Genomic DNA, 14794 nt, shown 5'->3' with positions numbered 1-14794 from the left:
TTTAATGTATGTATGTCTTGGGACGAGTGTATACTGATGATTTGGGAGGAGATCACCTAGTTAAAGAATAGATCCAAAGGCAGATTAAGTCTGTGCTGCCTCTTAATTTTAAATGTATGTGATGTCTTTCACTAAAATAGGAAAATCTACTTGGGCAGAACAATGTAAGATGCTGTTAAGGGATTTGTCTGCCATCCAGTGCAAGGTTTGATGTTCCGTTTGCATTGACATATTTAAGCTGGGTCTCCACTCCTTAGGATTGATTTTTAGCCCTGAATCAGTGTTAATGTATGAATGAAAGCAATGTATTTGCTTAGTAAGACAAGTGATTCCAAGTACAGTAAGAACTGTAATCAGGTACTTTTTCACCTTTGGTTCTACCTCATTTTCTTTTCCAGCTGTTCAAATAGAGGACAGCAGTTTTTGCTAGAGGCTTCTGTTAAGTGAGGGATAAGTTGACTTGACCTTCTTATCAAACCTTGCTCTCTGGTGGCAGGCAGTTCCAGCAGATGTTCTCATATAAGGATCCTGGATGCTGCTGTAGTAGGTCGGAGCCATAAGCTTTCAGTGACTCTTACCATTTTCATAACTGAGGTCTAAGTGGGCCTCCACTCTGGTATCAAGGGAACAGTGCTAGTAGTCACGTAAGAAAAGCTTTTGTCATTGGGCAGCTGCTGTTAAACGTAGTCATCCCAACACTGTTTCATGCAAGATCTGGGTTGGTTTAGTTGGGCTTTCTGTAACTTTTCTCTCTTTCTCTTTTTGCTGTGATCTGGATAAGCTCTGATATTTACCAGGAGAGCATGCCATCTTCATGTGCATGTCTTTATACTCTTACTGTTCAGCAGGAAACTAGCAACAGCTTTTGTTAATAGTAATTAGGAAAGTCAGATGGTGCGGTAACCATCAGAGTACTCTGCAGGGTCACTTGAGCGTGTGAACTAACACACTGCCTATGGAATATTCTTGGTGTCTGTTGGCAGCACATGGGAAAGGAATAAATGTTGTTAATTACAAGTTAGATGATAACCCAGTGAGTAAGTTAAATCTAGTTAACTTACAGTCCAGACACTCAAACATGTGACCCCGTAAAATGGAACGTTTCATTGTGGTAATCTTGTATTTGTGATGATAATAACTTATGAAACAAAGGTTAGAGGTTAGGCTTGTTTTCCCTGTCTGTCTTTTTACATCATCTGTAACCTAAAATTCCCTCTCATGCAATATCTGTGAGTTACATCTGCTTTAAGCTATCATCAGTCACCATTTGAACTGATTTTTCTTTGTTATGCTGCCAACAGAATTGAATTTTTTTTGTTATGCTGCTTAAGAGTCATAAAAGTAAGATAAGACAAAAGAGAATGCTAGGCTGTACCATCCCCTTTGCTTTGCCAGCATAGGATTAGAGGTTTTGATTAGTAAGCATTGCATTGCTGTGTGGGAAACCTGGTTGGATTCCCTTCCTTGATCTCTCCTGCAGTGTGTATGCATACGCGCAGGTGGTGTGTCAGCGTGCTGATGCTCTGCTTCGACACGTCTCACCAGGTTGTGATGCCCGACTCATTCTCTCTTGGTTGAATGGGTATTTGTACCGCAGACATAACACAGAGAGGAATAAAGGCATTTAAGGCTTCAAAATCTTCATAATACTTCCGAGAAGTAAAACTATTCATTCTGAAGGGCTCCTTCCCCATGAAATGTTGCACAATCTCTACTGACTGAATGTGCCATTGTGCCTTGCCCTCTGCTTTGCAGTGCCATAAGTTTAGCTCTAGTACACTCCATGAATTCTAATTGTATTATGTTTACTTAGATACGTCTCTAGTTCGTGTTTCATCTGGTTTTTAATACATTCCCAAAATTTCCAGAGGATTGGGTACAGATGGGGACACAGGAGGTCCTCTTCTTCCGCCCTCTCCCTCCCCTCAAGGAGAAGTACTGACAGGCAGCTCTTAAAAAACAGAAGCAGTATTTCAAAGTCTGTGTCATAGCTATTTCATGGTGATTATAATGTAAGAATCGGTCATAGCTTTTCTAGTTTGTGGCCCGCTCGTTATCCTTTGGAAGCTGCGTACCACAACTCTTGTTGTGTATTTTCCTGCTGCATTCTCCACGCTTTTATAGTTTCCTATATGCTTTCAGCAGGCTACAATATGAAAATAGACAAATTCTTATGAATAACTCAGAAAAACTTCCCTCTCTGCCCCCATACCTTTTTTTTTTTAGTGTAGCTCACAGAATCTATAAGCGTAGCAGGTGAGGATGGAGCTGTATCTTTGGTTTGTCTTGCTCTTTCTTTGACTGAGGGGATGAACTTACCATAGCATTGCATCCGTGTTGGTTTGCTGCCAGGTCCCAACCTGAGGTGAAGTCAGCAGCTCCTTCAGTGGGGAACCCAGAGGTGGCGGAGCAGGTGATTAGCTTTCCCGTCTTCTCCGTGGGCAGTAGGGCTGTGAGCCTGTCTGCACTAGTTCGTTCGCGGACTACTGTCTGCTCCCCTTGTTGGAAACAGTGTTCTGTGATTCCGTTTATACTTGCAGTTTCTCTCTGCGATGAGTCTTTTCCACCTGCACTGTCCCCTCTGCCGTGGGGACCCGTCAGCTCTGCTGCTCCAGAGGACCTGAGCGGGCAGGCACTCTTCTCTCCTCTGGAGAGCTGTGAACAAACGCTAAGTTTCAACAAGCTGGAAGATGAGAAAAGCGAAGCAAGGCATTTATTTCCCACTCCATCATTACTTCTGCATGTCTGCCAAACCTTTTCCCATTTACTTAGTGACAGGTCCCCGAAAGAGGTGCAATATTAACTTTACATCTTGGTTCCAGTTAGTCATGTAATAGCTGTATCGGAGATTGTGATGGATTCTTTTTTTGTTCTCCCCTTTTTCAGGTCTAGACACCTACAGCTACTGCCATGACAACACTTCTTGCAACAACAAAATGCCACATGTAGGTTCTATGTAGAGACATTTTGGCAAATGTCAAACTAAACAAAAAACTGATTTAAAAAAAATTACATGTAGGCTGGAGTGGCAGAAGTGTTAGGATTATGTCTTCATCTATTATTTTACAGTCTGCTATGCTCACTCTTGACTGGCTGCCTTGTCTAAGGATTAGGTAGGGACAAAATAGCTCTACCGTATGATCTAGTTGATGGGGTGACAAGTGAGGACATAAATTGAGATTTCTTTCCGTCATCCCCCACTGAGACAAATTTAATTCTGCATCAGGCATTGAGGGCAGTTGTGTACACTGTCAGCTGAAGGCAATACAGGTCCATCTAAGAACAGGTGTGCTGAAGTGTACTTTCCAATGCATGTAACTGCATTCTCCCTGGTACCTAGCAAGCCACCTCTCTGTGCCCTTCTTTATTATGTCTTATTTATGCTTTAGGCTTATGCTCTCCAATTCCGCTCAGTTATATCAAGGATCATCTTCTTGGGGAGGAAAACAAAGTTATTTCCTATCAGCTTGATGCATGGGAATGCTGAAAAAGGTAGACAAAGATAGTCTTTTTGCAAAATGGTGGTATTCTGGCAGGTAGAGAGCCTTTTGTTTTTGAGTCAGCTCTGCTGTTCTTTGAAATACTGAAATGCAGTCAGCAGTCAACAAATAATATGAAACATAAACCTCTGCAGTACTTTTGCTACCCTGCTGTGCCGTCTGTGCATTCTTGAGAAGCGCTGGGCTTTGCATACAGTCTCACATAGAGAGATGTGGGACTTACTAAATAATCAAAGCTGCTGAAAGACAATACAACTCCTGCCTCCTTGGAGAAACATTCAACGGCTAAGGCAATTGAGCAGATGTTTCAGTGACCTTCCATGTTTCCTACTGATGACATGCAACTACTTTTTTTTTCTTTTACAGAATTTCTTTTTTCAGATTTTCTGTTTGGTATATGAGCATATACATGCTCTCATCCTTTAATCCATGAAAACTTGACTGTTTGTTCAGTCTGTGAACCCTTGCCATAGATAAGGACTCCCTTGGTCTAGGCACAGTACAGACACAGTACAAAATGAGTGTTTCTGTCTTGGAAACATTCTGAACTCTTGGAAACGGCTGGACTATTTGGAGGTGAGGGGTAAGTTGCTGCGAAAACCAGGGGATCCTGTATTACAGAAATAACCTGTCTGAGGTGGGTTGGAGTTGTGAATGTAGGTAAGCCTGCAAGAGCCGAAGCAGCGGAAGCAACCCGAAGGCTGGGACAGAAAGGGCTGGTTAATGGCCCTGCTCGCAGATGTTGCAGGGCCAACTTCTGGCAAGAAGGAAGATGGACTGATCTTCCTGCTCCTACTGGGTTTTAATAAATGCCTCCATAAACTGGAGGATAAGCCCTGGTTTAGGTCTTTCCCTGCCTTTTTATCTTTCCAAACTCATTTCCAGCAGTGGTGGATTTACTGTCTTTGCTGTAAGTACCTTCACAGGGAAATAAGAATTCATAATCTGCAGAGATAATATATACTAGAATGAAACTGTTCCAATACTGTTCCTGCCAGAGGCCAGATTGAAAGATAAAGAGATATAAAGCTTGCAGTAGTCATTCATTACTCCCTTGCATTTGGCTGCAAAAGGAGTAACCACACCTGCTCGGTGGACCGTGTAGGTATGACAAACCTTTGATCTTTCTGAACCTGCACTGATTTACTAGAGAAACATTTCATTATTCTTTTAGTGCTAGTAAGAGAGAGATGGGGGTACTTCTATTAAAGTATAGTTTTAGCTTTAGATTTTTCTTTAAATTTTTTTGTTAAATTCCTAATTAGCACACAGTTAAATTGCATTGTGATTTGTTTAAGCTTGCTGTCAGTTTTGTAAAGTCTCCTGATGAAATCTTGCCTCTTGCAAAGTGTAATAAAATTCCACTTTAACGTGCAGTCAAGCCAGACTTATGTCCGTTTAACTTGTATTTCAGCCATGCTGTCTTTTTTGTGGCAGCTTGAGTAGAGACCAGGGAGAAACATAATAAGAAATTGTCTCCTTCCTCCCTATTAGTTAGTTACTTGACATCTGGCTCAAATGTGTATTGCAGGCCCCTCTTCAGCCCTTCTTTCTCTCCTTCCAATAAAAAAGTCTGCCTTTTTCAATGAGGAAATAAATTTCAAAAAACTCTGTATAGAAAATCTCGAGTTATAAACCATCTTTTCCAAAGAAGAGGCATTTTAACATCCAGCCCTGACAGCTTCCATGCACAGCATACTTCTTGATTTCGTAACAGGGGGAGATTAATGCTGCCCTTCTATTATATGCTTTGGGATCTGTGTGTACTCCTCTGTAGTCAGCCTCCTCGTGAACTGCTGCTTTTTAGCAGTGGAGGCACAGACGGCTTTGTGTTTGCACGGCTCAGCTGAAGGAAGGGGAGGATGGCACAGATAGCGACGCAGACGGTTCTGAGCATCTCTTTGTACCAAAGCAAAGCTCCAGCTGATTTTTCTTTTTTTCAGAAACGTGTAAGTCTACAATAGATAGCAGACCCTGCTCCCAGTTGCACAGAGCCTAAAGCATTTGTTCTGTGCTGAGGAATTTGGGACTTTTTTGTGGAAGTTTGGATTGCAGTGGGTAACTGGCCCTTTCTTGCCACCAGACTATCTGTTGTTAAATGCATGATAGTCATGGTAAAGTAATATTATTATGCTTCCAAACAGAGTAACTAGAGAACCTAGAATTAAAGACCACTGTCTCATTCAAAGTGCTGGATGAATATTGTTCATCTAATGTATTATTATCCAATATGTTGTTTTCCTTCCGTGTTCATGTGAATTCATACCTCATTACTGTGCCCAACTCAATTCCCGCTTTGAAGTGAGAGTTCTCAATTTCTTTCTGAACTAGAAAAATTTTATCACTGCAATATCTCACAGTTTCAAAAAACTATGTAGCTTCCACGCAGTATCGTATTCAACTCCATTCTGTATATGAGGGCGGAGTGTTAAATCAGAAGTAACCCCACTGGATTTTGGATTTGGATCTGTCTGAGGTGACTCAAACTTGCTGTGGTTTTGGGTTTCTTTGTTCAGAGAACTTAAAGTATAAATGCCATTATAAATCGTAATCACAGCTTGTCTCAAATAGTAACCACAGCTGGGAATCCTGCAAACCAGACCCTTGGATCCCAAACTGGGCAATCAGTTAGGGTTGCATCCAGGTGGCTGTGTCAGTAGCCGAAGAGGACAGCAATGCTCCCTGAGGAGCGATTCAGAAGTAAGCAGGCGAGAGCAACAGCCTCAGGTCAGCCTATGGACAACAAATGCTGTGTGATGACTTCTGTAAAATTTAAGAACATCTCGCCCTTAGTGACTTTCTGTGAAATACGGTCATTGCCTCTGCGCTCTAGAGTAGTAGTTTTTGTGTGCTATCAGGTGCTCCCTGGTGCAACTCATAGTCCCTGCTGCTGCGTGATGTCCTGGCACGTCCTGACTCCACATAGGAGGAGGTCTGACTTCACTCCGTTCCCCCGCACACCTGAATTTCCTTTGCAGGAAAGCGGGGTGCCTGCAGGGGGAGGGACCTGCAGAGCTGGGGAATGCATCTTCCTCTTGGTTAGAATGTGGCTGACAGCAAAATCCTGAAACCCGGACTTAAACCATCTATATGGCGGACTGGGGATTAAAAAGCACAGTTCTCCTCTCTTCACCTCTCCCTGTCTGCGCCCCGGGCTTCAGTCACAACACGCTTTCCAGCTTTGGCTAACTGAGCACCTCCCTGCTTATTGTCCAGATTCCCTGAGCCCAGAGGTGCCGGCTGCCTGGCCCCTCTATTGCTTTGCACTGAAAGGGGCTCAGAGCAGGCAGGTTGAGGAATTCGGCTTCAGGACGCTGGCACGTTTCTGTTGAGTGTGCAAAGTGTTTTTCCAAATGCTTGCCCGCTGTCAGGTTTCCTATGGCTACCCATAGCGTCTGCCAGATGTAGCTTTGTCACTCCTCAGATTTCTACTTTTAATCCTGGAGGCAGTGTAGAGCCTGTGAAAGAAGAGGTTGCCAGAATTTTTCAAGATAGAGTGTATGTCTACAATGGAAGTTTTAAATACCTTCAGTAAGCAATTAAACAAATTTACGAGGAAGAAAACCTCTGCAGCTACTAAGCCCAAAGATACCTCTCCCTGCTCTGGGCATCCTTGAGCCATGAGTTCCTACTAGAGGTGTGGAGGAGACTCTGAGGGGTATTGCTAATTGTGCTTAAAGTACTCCTTACACAGCTGTCATTGACTCCTGCACAAGGCAGACCTTTGGTCTGACCTGGAGAAGCCATTCCTGTAGTCATCTACATTGCTGTAATATACTACAGGAGTGGCTTTAGCAGGTCGGACCAAAGGTCCTGCTGCTTCTACCCCAGTGGTGGTTGTTGAAGCACTTGAATTGTCTTGGCTGAACTTCAAATAGTAGTGTGTCCTGAAGCAGACACAGAGTTAGGAAAACTCCAAGGCAACTGATTTTTGAAGTGTGGTGAAGTTTATTAAACAGTTGCAAAATACAGTCTTGTGGTGGGAAGTACCAGCATCTTTAGCTACCCTGCTGATAATACTTCAAAGTTACTGTGGTCACTTTAGAAAGACAAAACGTATGGAAGGCAATAAAAGGAAGTCTTCTGTCTTGTAAGTTGATATTTAGGCTTACGACCACAGTACTTGAGCATACTAATTCAAAGACCGTGCCTCTGTCAGCGGGGTGCTGGGGTTGGGTGGAGGAGCTGAGCCCCTTGATCTCTTACCTCTCTTGGTGCGCACGTGTGTGTGCACACACCTGGCAAGGGTGGTGGGACGGGTCTTTCTCATGGGGCGTCAGGACTTGCTGAGCTTGCGTTCGTTTTCTTCTCTGCTGCTAGGTGGCCTGAAATAGTTTAGTGTGGGTGAATTCTCCGAACATGTCACAAAAGTCTCAAGTCTGATGGGGATGTGTAGGGGCAGCAGGGTGTTGCAAACAAAAATGCTGAAGGAGTGAGAAAATATTTCTGTAGGTGGCTGACATTCTGATGTATTGGATTTTAATGAAGTTGAGCACTGTTTGGGAACAATAATCCAGTGCATTGCTAATTTTAAAATGTGATTTACAGGAGATGCACTAACCGTTGATTTTACTCAGCCTTTTACTCATTTTCTTGAGTTGTTTCTTACATTGAGTCTTGCTGTGCTATTCTCTTGTTGAGATCAGCCTTTAACTTAGTAGTAGTTAATGTTTCTAAATTTGGGAAGATCGCTCCACTGATTTTAAGTTTAAGTCATACAAGCAGCAAATATGTCCATCTAAGCTTTCATTATTGCTGTATTTATAAAAGAAAGCTTTTAAACTTTGTGTTCGTAGTGCACAGAAGTGATTGATGTGCCTGGCTGTCCCTGGCAGGTCTGCCCAGGGCGGCTGCCTCCGTGTTAGTTCTTGCCTTTTACGAGATTTAGAAAATAGTCAAGGTTTTCATGCTGGGGGGAGGTAAAGTCAGCAAGAACCACTTCTTTCTAATGCTTTTCTGAAGACGACCACCTTCAAAAGGTTTGTAAATGTGTATGGTTTAATTTCTTATGTTACCTAAAGTTCTCAAAGGGCTTAGTTTATGATTAAGGAAAGTTAGGTGCTATTCCACTCTTAGGGAAGCCTAGGGGGAAAAGGGTTTTAGCCTAGAATTTTTTAACAGCTGTTTGATGATACTAAAAACAAAAACAAACCCCCTAGGTTTATTGTTTTGGAGTTTTATAGTAATGGGTGTGTTTTCTTTCTGTAAAGCTTTTAATATTAAGGGCCAAAAAATGCTATCTGTACAGATACTGTTACACCAGATTAAGTACACAAACACAAATGCCTCCATAGTTATTTACTATTTCTAGAGAGCATGTGATAAAAGGATCTTTTTTTAATCTAACTTCGGCTCCCACACGTTCTTTTTGTTCTGACCTGGTGAAACTGGGTGTCTTTCATGACAGGTTCAGGAGACTTCTCTGCAATCTTTCGTCGTCTTGTTTGGCTGCTAATAACCGGAAAAATTGACCGAGCAAAATGGTGAAGAAGTTGAGCCAGCAGTTGCCACAGTGACAGTTGTCCAAGATAAATATCTTACAACTCTTCTGTTTATCATCTGTTTTCAGGGCAGTTTAAGCTGCTGGAACAAGACCGAGATATTAAGGAGCCAGTGCAGTATTTTAACAGTGTGGAGGAGGTGGCTAAAGCATTTCCTGAACGAGTTTACGTCATGGAGGAAATAACATTCAACGTTAAGGTAGTCCCTGAATAAATATTTGTCCCTGTCTAAATGATTAACTGTTACAACCTTTATATACATGGCAAGTGAGCAACGGCACTGTGTGGGAAGTGTGATTTTTGAGACAAACGAGCCTTTAGTGTTCTGCATTCAGTGATGGTGCTCTTCGGGATCGTTTTTGCAGTCTTAAACTAACATGTCCTCTAAGGGCTCTCCGGTCCTATGGCACTTTGGGGAGCAGTCCTGATGATCCCTCCAATAATTAATCTAATTAGGATGCTCCTGCCAGATTTTAAACAAATGTTGTTTGTTGCCCCCTTTCCCCTCCCCCTCCAGCAGCCTGAATTTTATTCTCTTCTAAGCAGCAGCTGCTCAAATCCCTGTCCAGAAAGCCTTATTCTCAGAGAGCACGCAGGGTGAAATGATGGGGTTGCTTGTCTCAAAATTACTGCAGCTAAATAGCATTGTGAATAAAACAAAAAAAACAGAAGACACACTTGTTCTCTGTGTGTGTGTGTGTGTGTTTGTTTGCATGTGCATGCCTCTTGGGCTCATCAAAGGGTCAGCAATCCTGTGAGTGTAAGAGGGCTCGCTGTCACCAGACACGCTGCAGTGCGGTGGCATGACACAATGAAGACACAACTCTTTCTTCCTTGTCCTGCCTATATGTGTGACACTACACAAGGTAGGTCAGCTCTGTCAACGCAGCAGAGTGGTCTTTGGGCTCGTCTGGTTTGCTTCAGTTGATACTGGAGTTAAGACTGGTTGAAGAGCATCCTAGAGCTGGGATGCAATGGCGCAGATCCACATTGCGTACCCTACAGGGGAAACTGGTTGATACTGCTGGTGCAAAACAGATACTGCTGGTGCAAAACTCTGCAATACAGAGTTTCCTGGTCCCGTGTGTAGCGATATGGGGTTTTTATAACAACCTCTTAATGGCTTTTTCTATTCCTTGCACTGCTGGAGTTGAGGGACACCAACTAGTCCGTAATTTTTATAGGTGTGAAACAAGATTGCTGAAGACTGCTATAAGTGCTAGAGCTCATCAGTTAATTCATTTAGCGACACAGACTCATGCCTTTCAAGACAGTAGACTGTTTTCATTTCTGCTCTCCATTGACCTGAACCCATAAAACAGAGCCTTTCATGAATGAAGGCCACACGAGAAAGTTGCAACACTTTTGTATGTTTAGGATATAGTTGGGCAAATCAAGGCAACAAGAAAGTTTCATTTCTACCCAGGAAGACCAATCTTACCTTGGGACTGCTAGCCTTATCCAGTGCTGTGCCATTATTTCTCAGTTGATCAGTGACCCAATCAAGAGAGTGGCACAGTCAAATGTGCAACTTTGGTTTTTATAGGGAGAAAAGTATTCGTCTGCAAGCTTGTTTAGTTGTCAAATGTTGTGTCTTGAGTTTAATATGAGTGTTCTTAAAACTCTTTATCATATTTAGCAAACCGAGAATTAAGCATAGCTTACTGTTAGAGATCAAATCAATTTTTAAAAGATATTATAGTGATACTCCTTAATGTAAATAAGAGTAATAATAATCCAGGTTTAACCTAGTTACACAGTTATCTTGGCAGTATTTCTCTTGGCAGTTTTTCCAGTTTCATAGAAGTCTATTCCAAGGTTATCTTCCAAAAAATAAATTAACTTAGCAGGATTTATTAACATGTTTAATAACACTTTACATGCAAGAGAATTATGTACGTTAAAATTTTAATATAGGGGAGATCCTGTCAAACTGATTAGAGCAAAGGGAGGAATACTAAGTACGGTTGATTTCTGTCCAATGCAGTGTGCCTGTTTAAATTCAGAAGAGAGTATCAGAAGGTAGCTAATCCGATATAAAAAGAAAAAGAAAATGCCGAAAATATCTGATGAAGCATTTAAGACGAGGAGGAACTCTGAAGTCTGGGAGTTCTTTCTTATTCCAAACACTCAAGTCTTTCATGGATAATTTTTGAAGAAAGAACCTGTAGAGTTACACCAGACAGTCACTGCGTGGTTTTGTCTGTGCCTGTTGAGGTCTGCCTGCATGTGCCAATATGCCACAGTTGTGGTTCGGTTTGGTGTGAACCTCGCTCCTCCTTGTAAATCCTTTGCTGCTCCGGTGGGATTTTGCAGCTAGGGCTGCCGTTCAGACACCTGCCTTCTGGCTGTGACGGGCCCTTCTCCAAGGGGGGGTTTACTTTGTTTTTACTTTGTGTACTAGTTGCTAAAGGGAAAAATGAGCCACCTTATCCTGGGGGAGGCAGGGGCGATTGTTCTCCTGTCCTTCCTTCCCCACAGTTTTGCAGCTAGACAGGGGTTCTGGGCAGTGCGCTGAGGCAGGGGGCTTGGGACCTGCCGGGTATTTGAAGGAGGGCTGTAACACATGCCATCAAGCAGAGCTGGGAGTGGACGGTGGAGTCACTTTTCACAGAATAGCAAACAAAAATTTTAGATTAAACCAAACTTTTGTAATGGCTAAAACTACTTTTGGTAACTTCTGTGGACGTATGTACGTATCAGTACTGTGCTTGGATACCCAGTTGCTTGCCTCAGGTACCCAGTGGCCAGCAGCATCTACAGGCACAGCAATTTAGAGTGTTCTGGGGATAAGCTAATTTCACTCAGTCAATAGCTATTTAACCTTTTGCTAATTGAAAATTAGAGGCATTCTGTCTTTTCTTCACTGACTAGATAGGTGATAACCTTTTTTTGTATTAATATTCAGTGCATAATTGCAGAGAATTTTGTTTATGTAACAGCATGACACTACAAAGATGAGGATTTTTTTTATTCTCTATGCTAGGAAGAAAAATTTTAAGAAAGTTGAGCTACCCCAGGGCCCTACCTTTTGCTGAAGCAACAGCAATAGATTTCTGGTCCCATACAGATGGCAGTCTGTACGGATACCCCAGAAGCTACCTGCATTAAGACTTAAAAACAAAACCAGGAACAAAAGCCCCACATCATACTGCGGGCAATTCACAAAAAGTTCTCTTAACAAGCAACAATATTGTCTGATAGATTGAACATTGGACAAGCCATGTATTCCTGCACTCTAAAAACCAGCCCACTTAGTGTTGCAGGACCCTTCAAATCTTCCGGGATATCATTTTTGTCCTGAAGATATCACTCGGTCTCCCTGGAGAGGCTGGGAAGCTGTTTGCAGACCCTTTCCAGGATGGAGAGGTGGGTTACTTAGTTAGCCCTATAATAATTCTTTTCTTTCCTATCAAAGACATTGTTTGGCTGGTGTGAACTTTTGATACCTGATTTGTTTATTTTTTTTTAATGTAATCCTCTTTTCACAGTGGTTTAACTGTGTTGGCCCATACAGTGTGATTTTGGCAGAAATAAATCTATTGTGAAAGCTTTGGGTTTTTTTGTTTTTTTGACAAATGTTAATGCAGTACAGTGAAGCAAGATTGATCCCCTGATTTGGTTGTAATTCTATTGGCTCTGATAAACTCTCCCTGAGTTTCCAAAAGCACATCTATAGAAGGTTGTAACCTACACTGGCATTTTTAAACGCTGCAATAGCAACTTTCTTGAAATCAGTTTGTGTGTAGGTTTTAGCTCCAAACTTGCAGGCAATTCATACTTCACCTTGAGAATTAGTGCTTTAGTCCCCTCATTGCCTTGTGGCTTGATGCCAGCCTTATGAGGCTGCCAGCCTCTGCTCCAAGAAGGTGGTGGTTGTTCTCTTCCCCCTCTGTCCCCGGTACACACAGGCTGTGGCACCTCCGTGTCTTGCGTTGGCAGTGCGCTGCTGTGGCTGCCTCTTTGCTCCAGCATCTGGTGCACGGCTTGAGGGAGAGAGGAGCAGAGCTGCTGCTTCGTGCCTACGCCAATGTACCTGCTAGAGGGGTTCTGCTCGGACAGGAGCCCATTGCCTCCCAGTGGCTTCATGAGCTGGCCTTCTGACATCCCACGTGAAGAGACGTTTCGTGTTAGAGCTCTGTGGTATTACCTGTCACATTTTGGGTCATTTTTGGAACACTTTGGTTTATCTGAGACATCCTTGAAGAGCACTGAAGCCAGCTTTTGATGTAGCAATCACAGCAAAGTCCTTCTCAGCTGAGAGGGAAACGTGCGTGTGCTAACATGAAGAGTTGTACCTGCTGATTCTCTGTCTTGGGAGACAGACATTTATAAAAGAAAAATGAGATACTGTCTCACTGAATTTAGTCAACTTCCTTGAAAAAGTTTGCTTTTTTTTTTCCTGCTAATAGCTCTTCTGAAGACTTTGTTTTATATTTTAAAAATCTTTATCCATTTTTTGTGACCTGTAAAAAAAAAAATTAATATATAGTATATATTATATATTTTATATATATATGTAGTGCTATGATTGGTCCCTTGGCTTTAATAGTAAAAACCGTATGGAGTAACTATGAATCAGAGACCTCACAGTTAAAAAGGGCTCTACCAAAAAAAATCCTAACTGTGTATTTTTAAAGTGAATGCAATGCTTGCATTTCTCTAATAAAATCTAGCAGGTATAACAAGCAATATAAAGCCAATATAAAGTCATTTTTATGAGGAGTTCATATGTGTCCAAGTGATTAAAGACTTCTACTTCAAACTATAACAAATTAGAACAATTGGAGTCCAAGATAGGATATTGACTCAGGTGTTATCAGAATCTATTTTTCTGAGTTAACCTTTCCTTAAGCAAAAGAAACAATATACTTGAGCTTTCCCAAAAGAACATGTTTCCTAAATAATCATTCATCACTTTCCTGATGCCTGTCTTCTGCAGTAGACACAATTGGCTTCGGAATGTTACTGAATTGAGGCAGTCTTAGAATTTAAAACGTTATAGTGACTTAGTGCACTGCTATTTTGCAATGTGTTTGATAAGGTGTCTGTAAGCCAGTAACCTTTCTGGTCAGCACCCTGGCATCAATAGTGACCGGTTAGTATGGATCAACATCTGGCAGTAGGGAGGTGGAAGGCAAGTACAGCATGGAGTAGGTTCTGGTTCTGTGGGTCCTCTGCATTAGGATTTGTTCAATTTGAACATCTACTAGTGATTTCTAGATGGCTTTGGAGTATAGCGTGGCAAGCACTGCCTCTTCCGCAGAGCTGGGAGCACTGATTATTCTCACCTATTACCAGAAAGTGAAAACTGGCTGGGAAGGGCAAAAGAGGGGCAAGGGGGAAGTAAAACTCCAGGAGTCGTCATTATAATGCGTAAAATGTTATTTTTATAGTGCATGAAGCATTGTTGTTATAATGTGTAAAACAGAGAGCAACCATGAAGATAAATGTGTTTGGGGAAGGAGTTATTTCAGGATGCTCCCAAGGCTAGTAGTTTAATAGCTGGAGGAGACTTGGTGTTTACCAAGTAATGACAGCAACTGGAGGTATGGTGGTTACGGCTGCAAGTTGCTGCACTGGAGTTGTCCAGTGAAGAATTCCTGTTTTAAATAGAAGATGTGAGGAGGGGGCACACACAAAAAATGAAACATGAGGGCACAGTCCCACCATGGAGATGTTTGAGGAAAATGTATAGTCTTACCTTCCTTCCCCTCATTCCTTCAGCTGGTCTCAGCTTCCTACCAGTTGCAAGGTCTTCACACCTGAAGGTTGAAAACCGAACCTGGCAGA

General features: G+C 42.2%; 1 protein-coding gene across 1 annotated transcript in view; it reads left to right on the top strand.

Annotated features, from left to right (window-relative positions):
* Nucleotides 1–14794, top strand: part of GAREM1 (GRB2 associated regulator of MAPK1 subtype 1) — a 105823-nt gene that overhangs the window by 70980 nt on the left and 20049 nt on the right. Inside the window, exon 3 of the mRNA XM_075494562.1 lies at nt 9070–9200. Within this exon, the coding sequence (XP_075350677.1) occupies nt 9070–9200 (131 nt within the window). The remainder of the gene's footprint in view (nt 1–9069; nt 9201–14794) is intronic.

Source organism: Mycteria americana, chromosome 2, assembly GCF_035582795.1.
Source record: "Mycteria americana isolate JAX WOST 10 ecotype Jacksonville Zoo and Gardens chromosome 2, USCA_MyAme_1.0, whole genome shotgun sequence".
NCBI classification, from domain to species: domain Eukaryota; kingdom Metazoa; phylum Chordata; class Aves; order Ciconiiformes; family Ciconiidae; genus Mycteria; species Mycteria americana.
The sequence above is the reverse complement of the archived record's forward strand: the minus strand, read 5'-3'. Positions and strand labels throughout refer to the sequence as shown.